Source organism: Calypte anna, chromosome 7, assembly GCF_003957555.1.
Source record: "Calypte anna isolate BGI_N300 chromosome 7, bCalAnn1_v1.p, whole genome shotgun sequence".
Taxonomy (NCBI): domain Eukaryota; kingdom Metazoa; phylum Chordata; class Aves; order Apodiformes; family Trochilidae; genus Calypte; species Calypte anna.
Genome location: NC_044253.1, coordinates 20,603,915 through 20,625,500, shown reverse-complemented (window position 1 = coordinate 20,625,500; position 21,586 = coordinate 20,603,915). Strand labels below are relative to the sequence as shown.

The 21,586-nt window shown below is 36.5% G+C and overlaps 1 protein-coding gene across 1 annotated transcript in view; it reads right to left on the bottom strand.

Annotated features, from left to right (window-relative positions):
- Positions 1–21,586, bottom strand: part of MYO3B (myosin IIIB) — a 183,681-nt gene that overhangs the window by 59,635 nt on the left and 102,460 nt on the right. The window contains exons 24-27 of the mRNA XM_030454152.1: positions 11,652–11,731; positions 8,546–8,566; positions 7,428–7,505; positions 5,571–5,776 (exon numbers count right to left, since the gene is read on the bottom strand). Coding sequence (XP_030310012.1) covers positions 5,571–5,776; positions 7,428–7,505; positions 8,546–8,566; positions 11,652–11,731 — 385 coding nt within the window. The remainder of the gene's footprint in view (positions 1–5,570; positions 5,777–7,427; positions 7,506–8,545; positions 8,567–11,651; positions 11,732–21,586) is intronic.

Here is a 21,586-nt window from a genome sequence, read left to right as displayed (position 1 = left end):
TGAGTTGCACTAATAAAACTCAGATTTAAAGTATAACTATTTGTGATAGCATGCAATTGAAACACACACTTGATAGATGTATATAACTTGGGGAATGTAGATGTAGTGCAACTTGGAGAAGTTACACTAATAGTAAATTGCTGTTCACTTCAAAACCCAGTTCAGATAGTCATGGTATTTCCATACATAGGTAACTTGAACAGTTCCTTTCCTTGGGAAGAAGGAAGGATTCAAGTGAGTAATGGTATCAGTTTTCTGCTGTTAATGTGTCTTTTAAGGCTATTGTGAATTTTAAAACCACTAACTACATAGCATTGATGCAAAACAATAGTTAGGAGAGAATCTCATAATTTTTTAATCCTACTATCTTGTCAATGAAATTCTAATTACTGAGCAATTAACTTGTGAAAAATACCTCACTGTGAAGTATTTTTTGAGCTATGCCTGACTATACCATTTTGTTTGTGGAAAACATCTTTCAAGTGTAGTGCCCTCTCCATTAGCTCTGTTTCATGATTTAGAATGTAGCTGCTTTTGATACTCAGAAAAAAAATGTAAATAAAACAATGCCCATTTTTCTTCTAAAGTCCTATTTCAACAATTTTTCAGATAAATTTACATTTATATCTGCCTTTGAAGAAAGAATGCCACCCAGAATGATAGTAAATTTACAGCCCATGGGAATAACTCCAGTTTCTACATACAAACATACTGGCTTCCAGTATTTCACAAAAACTTCCTCTAAATGGTGTTTCTCCAAATGTTTTGACTGATCTAACCATAGCACAGGAGACTCCTGTAGGTGGTTAAAAATACCGGTATGCCGGATTTTCAGAATCAGGTCTTCCAGTTTGTTTTCAGTTAGGTAATCAAAAATAAGGCAGAAATTGCTCTTTTCAACAGGAATAAGCTCTATGAGTCTCTATACGAGACTGGTAATTGCTTTTTGATCATTTCTTCTCCAGAATTGCTTTTATAGTTTGCATTCTGCACAGCTAAGGGTCTCTAGATTAGTGTTCCAAAGCTCAAATTCATGTATTTTTTTAAGCAAATACTTTGTTTTCTATCTGGTGCCTGTTTTCATGATTGAATCAGATAACTACAGATGCACAAGTAGTTTGGCTTGGTGTAGGTGTGCTCAGGATAGGTGTACTACAGCATGTGCCACATAGGGTCATCCAATTATTTTACCTAATTTAAAATCTCTGTACAGAAATGGACCATATGGAATACTTTAGAGGAAGGTTCAGTGTTTCACCTTAATGTATCTGGCAACAGTGTGCAAATACTGTACACAGTGAAATGGTAGAGAAAATGTTTGGGCATGCATCCAAAAGTTTGGGGTATACGGAAAACTACAACTGTTCATTTTGATTTATTGGTCTAATTTCATCTTTATCATACTTACGTAAATCTACTGCACAGAGATCACAGATGGAGTGACCTCTGTTTACAACATTTCACCAAAAGAAAAAACAGATGCTTAATTTGAGAAGACTTAGAAATCACATTTGCTCCCAGATGAGATGACAAATTTACGAGTCTACTTTTTTATTTCTGTATTTGCATTTGTTATTCAGGCAGAAAATGCAGTAGTTTGGAACACCTCAGTGCTCTTCCCTGTTAAGCCAATATTTTTATTTTTAATTTTAGAAGTCAAGTTTATTGTCCTTCATGTATCATTTCACAACCATGCACATGTCTGTGCAAAAATACTTTCTTTTCTTGGCTTATACTTATACATCCTGCTTGGAAATTCCCTACACATGACACATACTTATCTACATATTCCCTAACACTACTTGACTGACATTCTCAGTAGCAGTAAGACTAAGTAAGAGAACAGTAATTTCTCTCCAGAAGAACCCAGAGCTGACGAAGCTCTGCAATTATATATTACTTAACCAGTGGTTTTGGTCACGAACAGTATTCCAGGCAAAACCCCAAAACCTAAACAAACAAACAAACCAACCAACCCTATCTTAAAATGGGATTACCTGTAGTTAATAGTCATTAGGCATAAACCAGCTTTTTTTAGAAGTTGAGTTTATCTCCAGATCAGCAATTGCAAAGGTAGGATATATGGAGATAAGATTAAACAACTAAGTATGCTATGATACGGAAAACTTCAGAATTACTCTATATATCAACTACCTAATTATGGTGAAGGCATTTTAGTGTTGGTGGTTTTAGATTAGATAAGTTGATTGTAAACAAATGGTTCAAATTCTCTTCCTTGTAAAGGGTGAACTGTGGAACTGCTCAATAAATAACATTTAAACAGCACCGTTTACTACTATAGCAGTGTATCTTACTAACGTTCAATTTGCATTCCAGACTTAAAGGCAACATCAATTCTACACAACTAACTCACCAAAGTAATGATTAACCCTTTCTCTCTTCAAAACAAGCATCAGTCCTAAAATGTACTGGCCTGAGGTGGAGAATGGACAACGATACATGAAAAGCATGAGGTGCAAAAGGCCAAATTCCCTTTCTCTATTACCACTGAATTTTTCGAATGAGAAGAAAAAGTATGCAGTGAGGTAAAATGTTGAACAGGATTCTGTAGTATCTGACCAGCTTTTACTCCTTTCCACTCAACACAGAACATGACTCATTAAGGTAATGAGAAATACAACACTGACCACTTAGAGACTGTGTGCCAGTTGTACTAACAGTGACCTTATGCAAATTTGCACTCTGGGACCGAAAAAGCAGAAAGCAACATCACTGGGATCACTGTTACATACACAGAGTGGGTATATGTGGTAACAACACAGCTACACACCACATTATGTCATATGAAGTTCCAGAGGCCGGGGCACTACATAGAGCAAGGAACATCCCTTCTAGTTGGACTTTCAGAGCAGGTGCCATCTAGAAAGCACACCTCCCTTAGCAGGTGTGCCCTGCATGGGCACTCTGTGGCCACACAAGCCAGGCACATCTAGATGCTTGATCAGGTTAAAAACTTGTGTCTGAAACCTGGGATTCCAGCCTGAGAAAAGGGCCATGCTGCTTCAAAGCAAACAGGGGGGACTGACACATGACAGCATTGAGTGAAAGACAAGACCAACAAAGATAAAGTGCCTAAGACTTAACATGTCTACAGTGTTTTAGAGGGGGCTGCAGATTTCATTTTCCTAGTTTAACTAAAAGAACATGTATATTTATATACATAAAACAGATGGTTGTATATCTGGATGAAGAAACGTTGTGTGAATGAGTTACAATTATATCCTCTCCTCACCATCTGTTTTTTAACAGAATAAACTAACTTCCAGGTTTGCAACACTGAAATAATCTGTTCTACAAGAAAACAGAAGACAGTAAAGGGTAACATTAGACAAGAGTTTTATCTTTTGTTTACCTCCCACCTGATAAACCCCGAATAGTTCTGTTCCCTGCCTGTGATTGTTTTGTCCTCATATTTCCTGCTAAGAGTTTACAAAACAGCATTATTGAACAGGCAGATAAGAAGCACACCTATTTGTTTAATAACATCAAGGGAGAAAAAGTGCTGGCTCATCCATTTTGTTGTTAAGTTGCTCAAAAGGATCAAAATACCAATTAACTTGCTGGCTTAGAAAATCTTTGATATCCTCAAATTTACTGACATTTTGAAACTCTTGTTCATACTTGCTTAATATCTTTTTGATTATGAACAAAGAAGTGCCAATCTGTTTAGCATTTGACCTGTTTTCTCAAACATTTTTATGTATTCAACTACTTAGTTCCTAAAAACACTTGACTAGCCATGGCTGTAAATTGAAGAAAAATGTTTCTTGTTCAATTGATAGCTTTTAAAAGCATAGTTAGCTTTTTTTTTCCTTTTTTTTTTCCTTTTTTCTTTTTTCTTTTTTTTTCCAAAAGTAAAACAGAATATAATTTGTTTAAAGATAAAGCATAAACTGAACAAAGGAGCAAGAGCATCCCCTTTCCCACCCCCTATTTATATTCTGAACTCAGGAAGTCCTCTATGCTGTTGGGCAAATAGCTAAATCTTCCCCCCACTGCCCTTGTCATGTTAAGTTTCTTTCCTGAAAAGATTACATTGAGTTGGACTAAAAGCTTGGGGAGTATCTGACAAAATTTTAAAATACAACTTGCTCTTATTCGCATGATTGGAAAGCTACAGTCAGTTCTGCTTTCATTACCATTGCTTTTCAAGCTTGTACTCAAATTCAGTGCACTTTTGAATGAAAAGAATCTACTGATAAGAGGAGGCCTAATTTCCTCTCAATTTACACTAATTTTAGCAGAGTTATTCTTAGTTCACTTATGTGTAAATTGGATAAAAGTTAAGGTTAATAATTCCGCCTTCAGCTTCTTCAGAATGTTGCAAAGAAGTGTTAGTGATCACAAAAATTAACCCCTTTGTAAAATCTGCTTTAGAATCGTGTGACCTTACTAAAATCAGTCATGTAACAAAAAAAAAAAAAAAAAAAAAAGGTGGGAGGAAATCTCTTCTGAAAATTAAATTGCTTTGATGGTCAAATGAACGCGCTAGTTATCCTTCCTGGGATATATATCTCTAGTGTTTTCCTATTACATATTCATTTGGCATACTAATATATTACGAACCAGAAATTTATTTTCATATTTTTTCAAAATTAATTAATTAAGCTATGGTTTTGTCATTCAACACCTCTAATTGCAAGGACCACAGATTCGTAAGCCCAAATAACTGATTTACACACATAAATTTACCCAATCTCTGGATTTTAGAAAGGTCTGTGAAACTGTTTATGTCTCTTCTTTCTTGAAAACATAATCAGCTCCTTCCCTTTAGCACCATGTGAATGATTTGCCTTCAGTAGATTCATTAACTCTATATTGTCTGGATGAGCAAACTCCAGTTCAGAAAAAATCACTAAATGCTCAATACAGCCATTCACTATTCCTGCTGTTAAGTATCTGATTGCTGAATTGTGCTGCTTCTGCTTCTTTACTGAATTATTAATCCCATAGCCTGGAAAACAGCAAATACTACATAAAACCCCCCCATATTTTAAATCTAGACAAAAATAATAATGATCATAGAAATATATTTTATCATCAGAAAGACAACAGCATTTCCAAAATCAAATTTATAACTTCTTGAGATTGAGAATAGCATTGAAGCTAGTAAGAGGAGTCGTAACAAGGATTCAAGTGAACAGAGATCTGGTTACAATTGATACCCCCCAGATAAGTTACTATGAAGGCTCTGAAGCTATTACAACAAATATTTCCATATCTGAATCTTTTATATCAGTTCATTCTTACATACATGTGCATTCTTTGTATGATGACTTAAGGTCACTGATTTTCCAGATCCTTGTGTTATCTGAGTATGATGCAACATTTCCACTCATTGCCTCCACTGAGGGAAGCACGGGGACAGGCTTGCTACTGAATAATAAGTGCTCACTGCTGCTCTCACATTGACTTTTCTCCATCAGAGCTCAGATCCCTCTTATATTCTTGATCTCTGATAGTCATTGCTATCACTAGAGAATCAGACTATGAAAGTTGAAACCATTGTCTGTAGAACTTCCTGTACAGCCATGATACAGAAGTCTTACCTTCTCACAAACTCTTCAAAGAGGATGCGATGAGAATACCCTTTTTGACGTATTTTGACAGTTTCCAGAATCCCAGTGTATCTGAGCTGCAGCAGAACTCTCTCATGAGAAAACATCAGTGCTTCTCGGTCATCATTGGGTTTAATGCAGCGAATAAAGTGAGGCTGTCCAACAACCATTTTGGATAAAAGGTCCATAAGGGAATACTAGTGAGGAAAATAGCACACAGTTGACAAAAATACAATTACTTAAGTATGAGGTATCTATTTGTAATATTATATGTAAAGTTGTATTTTGATTGTAATGTTGACCAGCCCAGAAAGCCAACCGTGTCATGGGTCACATCATAAGAAGTGTGACCAACAGGTAAAGGGAGGTGATTCTCCCACTCTACTCTTGTGAGACTACCTGGAGTACCATGTGCAGTTCAGAAACCCCCAAAACAGGAAGGACATAGACCTGCTGGAGCAAATCCAGAGGAGAGCCACAAAAGTTATCAGAGCACTGGAGCATCTGGCCTATGAAAACAGGCTGAGAGACTGAGGTTGTTCAGTCTGGAGAAGAAAAGGCTCTGGGAACTTTCCAGGACCTGAAAGGGGCCTACAGAAAAGCTGGGGAGGGACTTTTTACAAGGGCATGGAGTGACAGGACACAGGGTACTGGCTTTAAACTGAAAGAAGGCAGATTTAGACAGTAGGAAAAAATTCTTTAGTGTGAAGGTGGTGAGACACTGGAACATGCTCAGGATGGTTGTGGATGCCCCATCCCTGGAAGTGCTCAAGGTCATATTAGATAGGGCTTGGAGCAACCTGGTCTAGTGGGATATGTGGCAGTAGAGTTGAAACAAGATGATCTTTAAGATCCTTTCCAAACCACTCTATCATTCTAAGTACACTCAGTCTCAAAATTCTAAGCTCACTGTGGTAGCTATGCTATAGGCTGCATTTTTAAATTTCTTTTTTCCACAGTTCCTACACAGCTGACAACTGCATAGTTCTTTGCAAATGCACTTTAAACACACACTTGTATTACTGGATAAATTTGGATGTGTGTCCCTGTAAACTTCACACTGGGGTAACTTCTCAGTATACTTCAGCTTTCTCTGTGACTTTCCTTATACTATTTTGAATGACAAAGAAGACACGTATTCCCACATGAAACTTTGACCCACACTGGCTAGCACAGTGCTATGAACTTTCCCATTCTGCATGTTACAAATACAGCCTGAAGAACAGCTGCTCAAAACTTTTCCACTCTGCAATGACCACAAGATAAAAACACTAAACCACAGCCCTGGATTAGCGTGCGGGTTTCCTGACTCCTAACCTCCCAGTTCAAACATTCTCAATGCCTTTTCCTCACCTGTTTGACTTAAACACACATACAGAATATACATTGCCCCAGACAGGATTACTATGGATAAAATGGCAATTAATGTGATTTTTAACAGTACTTCCAAAAGATGGAATATTTTTACTTACTAGGACACATAATAAATCCTAATCTTGAAAGCATGCATGACTGAGCTTGTGAAAAAATATGAAGGAAGGTTTTAGTAATCACAGTTATTTTGTTTGCACAAAATCAGTCTTCAGTTCATAGAGACTTGTTCTAGAAACTTCAGCATTTTACATGGAAATAGTCTAGACTCTAGATTCTGTTATCAGTGCACCTGGTGAAATTATAAAAGCACAAACATGAAAAAAAAATATCAAAAGAAGATATATGGATCAGCAAAGGCCTTACAACAGAATAAGTTCTCCTATCATTCTCCTTTATCTTGCAATCCCACATTTTTTGGGGAGAAATCTATTGATCCTTTCACCAAAATGTTTGTTTAAAATTCAACTTTTGTACCCTAAAATATGAAGCCATAGTTTGCCGCTTCATGTTGGTTGTTTCTTCAGGGTGTCGCATCACCTCCATCGTGTCAACCTGGAAGACAAAAGTGAGGTATTAGAGGTATCCCAGAAACACTGCAGACCCACCTCACCTCACCCATGAAAGTTGGGCTCAGTTTTTCCTATGGTTATTCCTTCATGTCTGAGTACTTCAGAGTTCCTTCTGAGAGCTGGGAATGCCAGCTTCTAACAGATGCAAGGCATGCACTGATTTCAGGGAGAGCTCTAGGTGTTCTGAATGATTTCACACTTCTGTTATTACACTATAAAACTAAGTCAATGAAGCAACTGTCAAGATGCAGTACCTTATAAATGACTTCTAAAAAGCATTCCTCTTACCACCTCTGCAACGAACTCCATCAGGTCTTATTTTCTATGTAAGAAGAGCTGCCATTTTTGTAGTGACCAGAAAGAAAACTGAGCTGCCTCATTTGCTCACATATGGAAAAAACCACTGTTGTCAGATACCAAGTGGCAAACAAAGAAGGTTATCTCAGAATGTGTAAATCTTTTCCTTTCTGCTGTTGTGGTTACTATTAATTACTTTAAATTGCCATTTTGATGCCAAGAATTTCAACAATCTTATGCTGCTGAACTTCCACATACTTGGAAGTGGTATACTGCTTTTTCAGTATTTGGGAAGAGTCATTTTCAGAGGGTATACATGGACAGCAAATATATTGCTCATTGTATATTTTAGTTATATTATCAGTACAGCAGTTCTTATCAAAATGAAATCTGAATTTCTGAATTAATATAACCATGGTTACCAATCACAAGCAGATTGTGTTGCTGCATAAAAGCTCAACAAAATTAAAGAAAAACAACCAGCATCTTGTTTGCATGGAGCATTAACAACATTTTAGCATCCACTTGCTTTGTGGCATTTTACCATCTGCTCTGACCAGGCGGCATCTGTATAAACCAGATAATGCTGTTAGCACCTGTACTACACTTCTGGACTTTGCTCCATAGGATCATTTCCAGTGCTCATTGACTTAAGAGCACATTTCTCAACACTAGGAGTAATTGCTGAAACATTACAGCTCTCAATAAAGTAACTGTATCTCTTACCTTCAGGAGATATTTAGGAGACTGCATGCAAAATATAAAGGAAATTAAGTACTAAGCAGTGATAGATGACGAAGAAGGATTTTGTGTTGGGGAAGAACTCAAAAGAAAACTTGTGAAGACAAGATTCAGAATGCAGATTGTGCAAAGAGAGGCAGATTTATGTAAGGATGACCATAAAAATTTCAGTATATTCCTGTAATTGTAATGTTCTATCTAAGACTAGTGTGCTTGCATTAGTAAGCACCTCAAACTAGTACGAGAAAAGAACAAAACCTGCAATTTGATTTCTGTTTTAAGAATGTTAACAGAAAACTCTGTAACATATCTCAGGAAAAATGCCTTATCAGCACAGATAACATCAAACACCTTTAGAGATTACCTGGCAAAGTAAACACCAATGACCTAATCAGAACCACAGGCATGTCCATGGGGAAGGATATGGGAATGTTTCAAAGCTATCTTGAGAAGAAAACTGCTTTTTGAGAATTGATATCTAAATCTCTACTAAAGGTCAGGTAGAAGACAAAAGCCATACCAGAGAATATTGACAGGAAGTTCAGAATAACTGGTAATATTCAATGTTAAAAGACAGACCATTATATCATAAAGAACACCAAATCAAGAGCAAAGGCAAATAATTTGAGGACTGTACCAAAAGTCCATGAATTTGATCTAATTTGGATTCTTGACTGCTGAGAAAAGAAGAGGCTCTCAGTGATACTATTGGTGGAGGTTCAGGCCTCAAGATCTTTCAGTCATACATAGAGTAGTATCTCCTAGCCAACAAAAGATGAACTTAGGATACCATAAGCATCTCTTTTTCACAGCTGCTTATTTTCACCAAACCTGTAGAATCTTATGATCTTTGAGACTGCCATTCTCTTGAGTATAGTTTACTAGAGACTGCTGGGTTCAAAGGATTTTGTTTTGGTTTGTTTTTTCTGGGGGGAAGGGAGTGAATACAAAGAAAGACAGATGGTCAGAAACACTTGGAGAGGAATACTACACTTTTTCTTAGAAACCTGGGGTAAAACCAGTATAGTGAGATTTGCTTATGAGACAGAGTTGCAGAGTCAGATCTGGTGCAGCCTGTAAGGACTAGGATCAATTTGGAAATATTTTTTACATTAAATATTTGAAGTTTCCATTAGAAAAATTCCAATAGATTCTGAAACAAGGGAGATTCTCCTGCAAGAATTTTTATAAATTTTTTCTCTGGGTAATATATAACACTGCATGTCTATGAAGCCATGCAGTTTTAGTGTAGAGTAATAATTATATGTAAAACAGGCAATAAGCTTCGTCACAACATAATACATAATACAGATGCCATTATATAATCTTGTGCTTTAAATCACTGGTTATTCTTTTTAAACTAAAATGAAGAATATTTCAACTGTTAGGTTACATTTTTACACTACAATAGTATGGACATACACTAGATGTTGATACAACTGCAAATGAAATACAAAAGTTTGATCTAGAAAAGGCAAACATATCACAAAAAAAAGTTATAATAGTTTTGAAGCAATATTAGAAGAATGACTTATGACATCATGTCACTTTATGAAGTCACTGGAAATTATTACTTTTTCATATTGACCACACCTGTTGCTGTTGTGGTATGAAATACTGTAAAACAAAAAAATAAGATAAGCAAAAAGGCTCCTAAAAGTACATATAATAAATTAAGCAAAGCCGTTTAACATGTTTTAATAAATTGCAAAATAGTAATTTAAAATATTTTCCTGTAGTTGTTTACTTAGAAGTTTTGAGAAATTTTAAGAAAGATTTCAAATAACATTTTCTGAATAATGCTGTGCTGACACTCCTTTAAAAATTCTAAGCTTGAGGAAAAAACACTTAAACACTACGTAGTGAAACTGTGTTTATTAAAGCTTATAAGAGACATATTCTATTCCATTCCAGCTGTCTCAATAAAATGCATGCTTACAAAGCTTATGCTGTGTAGGTGGATGTGGAAGCCAATGTTGGTATAACACAAGAAAACTGGAAGGCTGTTATCTTTCCGTCAGCACTAAACGTGTTTATACCAGGGAGGAAATAAATCTCTGAAATCCACGTTCATATTTGCAGGTACAGTGAAGGACACAGATGTCTAGGTAACAGGAATTACTGTACCAACATTTTAGCATGAGGTCCTAATAACAGCAGAAACTGAAATAGAAAACCCATAGACTTTTGAACAGGTGCTGATACCACAGTGGTTTTTAAAAATTGTTACTGTTTGCTTTGGAGGCAAAGAACACCCCCCTCCCAGGCCCCTAACAGTACTCTAAAAGTACTATTAGGAAGCAGGGTGGGAGTACACAAGCTATCAGCTTAAGGCAAAAGGGTTTTCCTCAGCTCAACTGGCAGCACATCCTATTAACTGCCATAAAACTATCCCATCCTTTTGCAACTATGCCACATACTTTCATGGCAAAATCCAGTAGTGTTTAATTATTCCCCAATTATTATCCCAATTATATATCTCAAATTATTCTCCAATTATTCTTTTTAAAACACAGTAGTTTTGCTGAGTTGCTCTTTTCTGGTCATCCATCAGTCCAAATGTCCCCTGGATTTTCACTTGCAAGTTGAATAAAAAAGGTATAGATAATTTTTTATTTTGCCTTTCATTCTGCTAAACACACAGTATTAATTTTGCCCAATTAAATCTCTTTCTAGGCAAAAATTGGCAGAAGAAAAACTTGACCCCATTGAAACAGTGCCATGGTCTAGCAACCGCAACGGTGGTTCAAGGGTTGGACTCGATGATCTCTGAGGTCCCTTCCAACCCAGCCAATTCTATGATTCTATGATTCTATGAATATGGCTGTCACTATCAATGTAGCTGAGATTTCACTCTAAAGGTTTAAAGATTAACCAGTAGTAAACTGATGTATCACTGGATTCCACAACAGGGTCCTAGCTAAAACTGGAAACAGTTCTTCCAGGTGAGGTGCATGTTTTCTGGCATTAAGGCAGACTCTCATTTGTTAAGAACATTACCAGAGACCTATTTCAACTAATCACCCAGTCCACAGTCTTACTGTAGTATCTTATGAACAATTGCCTGCCTTCAAAGGGAATGGCTACTAACCTTGATACGCCCAGCATTAAGCTGTGGAGGCAAAGACCTAGATGCTGCTGTCACTCTGGCTCTGGTCTGTGCCAAGTTACCTGCACAGGAAGAAAGAAATACAGATTGCAAAACTGTTCAAGAAGCTTAGCAGGGGAAAATTTATATGGCGGAAAATCAGCTCGTACAATAGTACTAAAAATAGCAGGCACCACCACACTTCTTCCACACCCCACTCATTACCAATTGTGCCTGCAGAGCATTCAACACGGGCATGACAGAGTGCAGTGTTGATTTAAAAGAGAGGAAAAAGTCAGTGATAAGGTGGTATGTCACTGACCTTAGCTACTGAGCTGATGAAAACAATGACAGCACAAAGGCATACAGCTCAATCACTAGCCATCAATTTCTCTGTGACTCATTGAGAGATTTAGAAGAGAAAAAGACAGCAGAAACAATGTTTCTACGAAATCGTGTGGATCCTCAAGTGTTTAGACAGCATCTTAAGCTTACAAACTAATGAAGGAGATGAGAAAATGATAAAACGGTATCTTTTTTTCTGACCTTTTGACTTATTGGGCTACTTAATCCCCAATCTTATTGTCCCTTGGGAATTTTAAAGACTGACTCAGTTCCTTAGGCAAAAATATACTGTGGTGAAAACTGGAAAATGAGTGCCTATTTTTTTAAATGTACAGTATGACGCGTCCTAAACTTTTTCCTCTGAACTTCTAGAAAGCCCAAGTCATCACAAAATAGCTTTTCAAAATAAAGGCTCAGAGAAGAGAAGAGAGGAAGTGATAGGGGACTGTGCATATGCAAGACACTCTGTGTATTTCAAAGTTTTAGCAAGTCTAGCACAAGATGTCCAAATGTTTTCTCTGGCTATATCTTCAGAGGCTAAACTGTGATTAATAGCATTGAAAGAACCCTTTGAAGCAGGATTGGTGACATCAAAGCCCTAATCCATGGGTGGCAGGATTTTTATAATGAGTGGGAAGCATTTTAACACATTTCAAAGGATTTACAGCATGAATAAACAATAGGCCTCTGCAGATGTACCACACACCTTTCAGAACGAGAACACATAAATAAGTGTCCATTTTAATTTAAATGTAAATAAAGTGTTAACACTTCTTTCAGATGCTAAGTGCCTTGTTTGCATCAACTCCAGTGTTTAGCTGTTTGCTTTAAGAAAGCCAGTAACTCCACAGTCTTCAGAGTTTTGCTAAACTACAACTAACTGGTAAGGAGGCAGGATGAGAAAAACAAAAACCAAGAACACTTAATGGCTGGTAATCACTCCACCAGGGAGCAGAGCAAACCCAGTGTCCACATAATGCTGAAAGAAACTTGTGCTCTTACTTTAGTCTGAACAATAAAAATACCAGTTCCCTGAAAACAGTCCGGGGGCCAGCACTCAAACACATCAATGACATTCTCAGAGGCAAATCAAACATTCTGTATTAATTTACAAAGTATTATTCTTCTAAGCTGCTGGCAATGTGCTTGATGCAACGCTGCAAAACTGTCATGTCATTTCCAGATTTAGCAGTGTATGCTACCTGACAGTCTAAATCACGGTGCAGAACACAAGTTATGTCCACCTTTTGGAAAATGCTTTAGGCTGTACTGTGTAGGTTAATGAGAACTGCAACTGTTATGAAAATTATGTGTATCTACATACAAATAAAGTACATATGGTATGTAAACATATCTCTTGAACATGAAAAATGAGGATTTTAATGAGCGAGTAGTTGGTGAATGTATTTTCCTCTTAGCTGTAATTTTGATATTTTTGTATGTTACACATTACTCTTTTTGCCGTTTTTGAGCTAATGTAGACTACCTGGAAAGGTTGATTTTTGGCTAGGTATCAGATTAGCAAATCCAAAGCTTGAAAACTTTGCACTAGAAAACCTAAGACACAACATGGAATAAAAGAAGGGAGCTGAGAGAAGAAAAAATTTAATTGTTTAACATGACTAATATTTTGTTTCATTTTATAACAACTTACAAAACTCTAACAATGTAGTAAAAGTCAGAATTCTTAGCTGCTCAAGGTTCACCAGACTCACTGCTGACATTAGGTTTCTAGGTTTTGTAATTAATATCCCTGAGCTCAACCTTAGTTCCTCATGCAAAACTAAAACTAAATGTAATTTCTTTGATCTGGCAAACAAAGACAATAAATAAACAAATCTCTTTATTAATCAAAACCCCTTAATGACGTCACAAAACCCAACAACAACAAAAACAACCCAACCCCAAAGCATTTAATTCCTCCTTAAAAAAAGCTTTACATATTGTGGTTTTGTTCATTACTTCCTTCTAGGAATAGTTTCTTACCAGTGCTGATTTCATGTGCCAAGTGAATTCTAGGTAACTACTATCTACAGAATTGTAGCATAAGATTAAATCCACAGAAAAAATATTATTAGGATTTTCTTTTCAGATCAAACACAAAACGATGCTTTGATAAAAGTTCACAAATTAGTCATCTCAAGCAGTTTATGTTCAGAAAAATAACTATCTTTAACATGTCTGACCAATTAAAACTAAGAAGCAGAACAAATGTGGTTTGAATATTAGTCTACATAGTAAGAAATGTTTCACCCTGAGTTAGCATAGTGTTTATAGTAAGTAAAGACTGGGTACCTGTCCCTGCATTTGATTTTCATTTACAAGGTCATTTATTACTTTACTCACCAAAAATAATTAAATGTTATGCCACTTTGTGAAGAACATCAATATTTGAAGAACAAACATTTTTAGATAATAAAATAGCCAGTTAAAACTGCCAGGGGTTCCTTGAAAGGTTAAACTTGTTAAAGGCTAGAAGACTGCACTGTGCTTTTCTGAAGTTTAGCTTCACACCTACTACAATACTTCAGAGAAAATATAAGTGGCATACATATAGACTTATATAAAATACTACCTATATTAAATCTATATCCATAAAATAGACCAATTAAACAATTTTTTAAAATTTTTTTTTCTTTTGAAAAGGCAATCATGAAGCAGGGGAGAGAAGTTAATGCTTAAAATTACTCTTTTAAACATGTACATGTTTAATTTTATTCACAAGCATTTTGGTTTCAGTTCAATGGACTGCTCAACTGAAAAATTAGGGCTCCTGCCTATGTGTCTACCAGATCAGAGACTAATTCTGGGATTCACATGTATCAGTGAGGAATTTAGCCCCAGTGTTTCTCTTTTTTCCCTCTGCTTAATAAAGTCAGGAATGTCATTAATGCTTTGAGAAGCTTCAGTCATTAAAGTTTGTGAAATGCTCTGAGAGCTTCCAACAGAAAGGGAAGTAGCAGCACAAAAATCTATGCACTTCCTGGTTAAGGTCACTGTGCTAATGCTCAGCAAAACTCGCTTCCTCTTGAAGCTGCATAGATCTCACATCTCTGCAAACATATTCTTCACTGATGCCTCATTTCAGCTAGGCTGGAAAGGCCATACTATCAAAGCATGGTATCTCTTCTATTATACAAAGCCAAGAAGGAGAAGTTTAAAAAGTATTTCAAGTATTTACATAGCACAGAAAAAAGAAACGGGTTAATTTTTTTTCAGGTTGAACTTTGGATGAGCTCCTCAGATGTCAGAAAGGACTGGTCAGCATTGCTGTCATCTCAGTTGCACCCCTGGCATTTACTCACTGTGTGATCTGGCCAAATTAATGATTTGTCCAGGTGTTGACTTTCCATAGTGATTAGGAAAAGCACATTCTCTGGCTGGATGTTCTCATGTTACTTACAGTTTGTCAGTGCTTCATTACTCTTAGGCGACAGCTTCTATTAGTAGTATCAAACAAATATTGGAAATATTAGCACTGTATTTATTACCTCATTTTGGTTGTGTCGCCAATAAATCACTCCTCCTAAAGTAAAAGTGTACCAGGTAACAATTACATTAAGCTTGGATACAACGTTGAGTCTGAGAAGTGCAAATGACTTTCAGAGAAAGAACCTAAAGGCAGTATCACCTCACTGTACAAGATGTACCAGGGACATTACTATTATATAGAGGGAACAGTAAAGCTCTTTCCTTATCCTCATGCATTTTATTAATTTCTTTCATGCTTCTGGTCCAGATAAAGAGGGGCTACTTGAAGCACCATGTAGATACAATATGGTCAGAAGTGCTACAATGTATTCATATTTCATTGACACTACTTCTAATCACAGCTAAGCACTTGCACTCCAGAATAGGTACAGTCAGACAATGTCTCTGACATACACAGATACTTCTCTGTCTTTCCTCTCAGTACATTTTATCTATTCTAAAGAAGTCGACTGCTTATCTTCATAATGCAATTTCATCTCCTAATGTAAGACTAAGCTTTTCTTAGCTCTATTATAAATGAATATATGCACTTTTTTATTAGGTACTAATTTGAATCTGGTCACCGACTCGCTATTTTTTTGTCAGTGAAGTAGCTTAAGCTAACCTCATTCAATAAAAAGCTAATAATGAAATTTTCTCCCATACTAAACATATTATACAAGAAGATATTTATAAAAATATTGTCTGTAGAATACAACTATTAATTTAGACAAATTTCCACTGCAGCTTAATCTGGACAGAGAATATCTTTACTTTCTGTTCAAAATAAGTAAATAAAAAATGAGAAACAGTATTTCCAAAATCAGATCCATATTACAAAACAGAATCTGATAACCATAAAAATTTATTAATTATGAGTTTTGCCTAGGAATAATTTAATTATGAGTAACTGTGTCAGGAGTAAAGATGAACTTCTTGACCCAGATTATTTGACATAAAAAACCCATGCCATAGTAAACTGACAAATCCTGATCCTGATTCTTAGTTAGACTAAAGGTTTTCGTTTTATTAGTAGACACAATTTATTTACAGATACCTACAAGCTTTACATTGCTAGACCGAGTGTAACTGCAGTGCTGCTACACTTTCTGCTGTGTGCATTGCAGACATTTCAGTGGTCACTTCCCACATTAGCAAGGCACACACCAGCAAACACAGCAAACAAAACTTCACTTGTCAGCATCACCACCACTATGTTTAAACACAGTTTTAACACAGTAGGTTAGAAGACTTCTTGCAAGTGAAGAAAGATGCTGACAGCAGCTGAGACAAAATGAAAGTCAAACTGCCTATATATATTCCAAGATATGGAAACATGATCTCTCATGAGAGATCATGAGAGAAGAAAGGTAAATAAGGTAAGAAAGGTAAGGAAGGTAAATAAGAGCAGATTATGGTATAAAATTAATTAACGGTAGTGTCCAAGATGTTTTTAAACCACAGGCTTAAGTATTAAGACCCACTTTAATCAACATGCCCAATTTTCCACCTGAATTGGATCAGGGAGTGTGTTCACTGAAATCCAGACATTGCCTGAAATATCCCTGGTGCATGTGGTTGTAGGATACACAAGCAAAGCTTACAGGATTCTCAGAATGTCATAGTCCCATGGCATGACCAAACTCACAGACAGCAAGCAAAGCAAATGTGCTATAGCCTGAAGGACAGGTTCCCAGGCACAGGACAAGTGGGGGTCACATGGTTCTGGAAAAGAGGGTGTCCAAGGGAGAGTGGGTTGCCTGCAGGACAAACTTCATGTGGCCACAGTCAGATGAGCAGAGGCTGGGAACCTGTGTCCAAACCCATCACTAATGTTAGTATAACTGGGATTTTACCATCTGAGGCTGTATCTAGGCAAAAATTAAAAAAAAAAAAAAAAAGAAAAAAAAAAGAAAAAAAAGAAAAAAAAAAAGGAAAAAAAGGAAAGAAAAGAAAAAGAAAAATTGTTTGGAAAAAGCAGTTAGAAGTTAGAGCGAAAATCACCTTTATCCTGGCCCAAACCAGGACAACAGTGCTGAAGTTTTCTACTGCTTGATGCCCAGCCTTTTCTTCAGTCAGGTCAGTAGCCTTAGATGGAGACACAACTAACTGGCTGGAGATTGACTGATGGCCTGACCACAGCCTGATCTGGTCAGTCTCCCATCTTCTGCATTACAGAGCTATGTGACTCAGCATTTATTATTTATACATTGTCAGAAGACACCAGCCATTTCTTTCAGATATGGTCCTAAGGAAATTCCACCTGTAACTTTGGTAGTGTACTACAGTTGTGTGTTATCATCTCAGGGCAATAAATCCTGAACTCTCTGGGGAAGAACAGACAGTACAAAATGCTGCAGTCTGTGTCATCAGCAAAGTACCCCACCATCAACATGAGGTTTTCTGTTGCACAAGCAGATTACTTTGGTTTCTCTACCATACCTATAACTGAAATGAGAAGAAAACTACAGATAGGTATTTTCTGTGAGGACTTAATTGTTGAGGAATTTTCCATTATATTTCAGGACTACCCAAAACTCTTTATTCTCATTACCTCTGTTCAAGACAGATGACAAGTTCATTTTGTCTTCCAGAAGTATGTTGAAGGACATGGTAGCTATCTCAGTGCTTTATCTATGTTTCCTGCCAACATGAACCAACAGTAAGCAATCTGGTGGCTCACACTTCAGCTTCTTGTCTCTAAAGATCTTGGGACTGTGCTTAAACACTAATTAAGCTTCACAGTACTCTGTTTAACCTGAGGGCAAAATTATTTTCTACAAGAACAGTAAATAAACAGGAAATCTAGAAGTCAAGAACTATGATTTCCAGCTGACTGATTATATTTACAGACTATGCCCCCTCTCCACACAATGTCTAAAACATTTATAGTATAAATTCCATCACTAAGGACCTGCTGCTAAAGCTGCTCCATACATACACAGTCTGACCAAAATCTTCCTAAAGCCAGCGAAAATTCCTGATTAATTTAGTGGTAAAAATTCAGGGATAAAGATGTCACTGAAAGCACATTGAATAAAATGAAGCAACATTTTCTCTGACTTCACTATTAGTCTCCTCAGTGGTTAAGAACCTAAGCTAGACAGGATAAAAACAGTGTCAAAAACAGGTTTTGACACTTCAAGAGAAAGGTTGTCTTTTAAAAGACTTAATTTATGATGAAATATGGTTACATAACTTTGTGAAAGTGCCAGGCCTCCCAGTTTTTTAAATCTAGGCATTAATATTGGTGACTACTAATTTAATGAAGTCTCAAAGATTTCTCAACTTGAAGTCTGTTCCTCTGGATCTCACAGTTCCATAGATTATCACAGATAGCATGAAATCAGTTATTTTTGTGGTAATTAAAAATATTATTGCCATTTAGATTTGGATCTACCTACCTAATGAAACAAATACTTATTCATACAAACACCCACAAATGCATTTGCTGTCTTTGACATACTGTGGCCTGCTGTCTGGGCAGGTCAGTTACAAGCTCACCTAGGTCATGCCAAGTCAGCCTGCAATAAGTAAGTTAAATAACAAGAGAAAAGATAATGCTGGTTTAATAGGAACTGGCCTTTACAGTTTGTTGTAGGCTGCAGAATTAAGAAAATGGATAAAAGTAAAAGTCATAGTAAGACAGCAAACTCATAGCATGAAATACTCAAACAAATACACAAAATCCAGCACAGATACAGAGGGTTTTCCACCAATTATATTAATCTTTTAGATACATTAAGCCCTAATTCACTTAGCTTAAAAAGAGGGGGATGTACATTCTTTGTAAAGGACACATCAAAAAAACATTATGGCAATTCAAACCAATAAGTTTATCCAAATATTCAACAAATCTATCTGCTCTACAGACTCACTAGCAAATTTAAAGTAATTACTCTTTTAGGGTTTGATTTTGAGAGCTACCGAATGCTTCCAATGACATCCAATGCTTCCAATGAGCATCTGACAGTTTGACCTTACAGCACACAGTGCCTGTAAACTACTCATTAAAACAACCACTGTATAATGATCTCTGAACCTTTCTCTAATTAATTCTGTAAATGCTGGACAGTGAGATTCCACATTCTACTAGTTAATAATAAAACCTGTAACATCTTCTGTGTAATGCATCTTTTGCTTCCTCAGTATCAAAATATTTTAAATTTAACTGGTAAATGAAGTGTTAAGATTAACTGTTATTCACTACTGCAAGGTAATATTCATTATAGAATTGCAAAGTTAGAAACATGAAAACTGGAAAGTTATCTCCACTCTTCTGAAGGTAAAGAAAAAATATTCCCAAGATTTGTTCTACAGAAAATGGCCTATTACAAATCAAATCAGTAAGCTCATCAAGATCTGTTCTTAATCTTGCTTAGTTGTACTTTCTTTAAGGTTCAATTTGCAAGCTATTGGAGGCAGAAAAAAAAACCAAACCAAAAATCTATGCCCTTTTCCAGTTTTCAGTATAATGCAATCTGTGAAGTTGAATATTAATACTGGTGGACTTCTGCCCAGGCAACACCCTTTAGCAAACATAAATGTGATAAATCTAACGTGACCCTTCTCAGCTGCTGTGCTTACTGCCATGCTGAATTCCAAAGATTCGCTGACACTCTTTATTTATAGAGAGCTATCCTCCACAGTAAATAAATGTTATGACTTGTATAAAGCTTTAGCAGGACTTAGACCTTAACTTTCATCTGATAGATGGTTCTGTTTCTAGAAGAGTTCCATTTTTAGGGCTATTTTAGGGCATGTTTTGGATCCTACTGCTGGCAAGTCTTGTGATTATTTGTGTACAGCATTTTTCCAATGTCACAAAATCTCAGGATATGAAGGAAAAGGAATACTGAACTGTAAAATGCTCAACTGAAAAACTAAATAAAAAATAATCCAATGCTCTACCTCTCTAACTCAGTTAAGCTACATTTAATTTAGCTTACCAATGTCCCACATCTGCAACCCAGTAAAGTTCATAATTGTTATGTTGCACAGCTGTGGTTTAAAGCCTCTCTTTGCACACAACACACTGACAGCAAAGCAAGAACACTTAACTTTTATATGCTTTTAACATATGGACCAGCTACAAGTAGGAAAGCCTCTGTGTCCCAAGTGAAAATAGGTAGCTTCCATTAACTTGACCCAAATTCTTACAAAATAGAAATTCTAATCCATCTTTAAGTAGAGAAATTATAATTCCAATGGTTTGGTTTCCAATTCATTTGACCAAGTACCTACAGTTATCTCTTATATGTGAAAATACTAACACGAAAGCACCACTATAAAATGATTTCATTGTAGGATAAGTAAGTAAAATTGAGATGTATTTGAGTCCTTGCCTCTGCTGCAATGTGTGGAATTAAGAGAAAAAATCCACTAAACCCAAGAGGAAACATGCTAAATTTCAGTGCCTAAACCCAAGAGACCTTATCACTATCTTATCACCTTATCACTGCTTATCACTAGAGGAAGGGCTTGTACTCAAGAGGAGTGCACTGTGACAACTACCCAGGTCAAATCCTGATTCCAATGAAAACAATGACAAAGCACCTATGATTTCAACTGGCCAAGATTTCCCTCTGTGACTGGTAGTGTCTCTTCACGGCACTGAAATGCAAGAAAATCCATCTGTTTCCCTCAGTTTCTCACTCCTTGTGAAGAATCAGCTGCTATCAAAGTTACAGACAAATGAATATTGAGATAGTACTCTTGTCATCAAGGAGTGATAAGCAGTTCTTTAAAATGATTTTGCAAAAGGCCCTAGTTCTTATGTTCTTTAATGTGAATAAAGAAAGCCTGGAATATGTTCCTCACATCCTCTCTCAGCACGTGGTCCATTAGCTGTTGGTCTGAGGGTTGGTTTTTTGTTCGATTGGAGGAACATAAGGCAAGAAAGAGTGGAAGAAGGAGCTTCAGTCTCAAAACCCCAGTGGTGCTTTGCCCAAGCTGTCTTAGGTTACCACCACTTAAAGGTGATGCTGCAAAAATTCTTGAATATCAGGACAATAAGTCAAAAGGTCTGACTTTTCACTGATAACACTAGGGAGTGTACCAAGGCTCTCCTTAATTTTCCAGTTAAAGCCCTCTTCTCTTACAAGGGGACTCTCTTTTCTAGA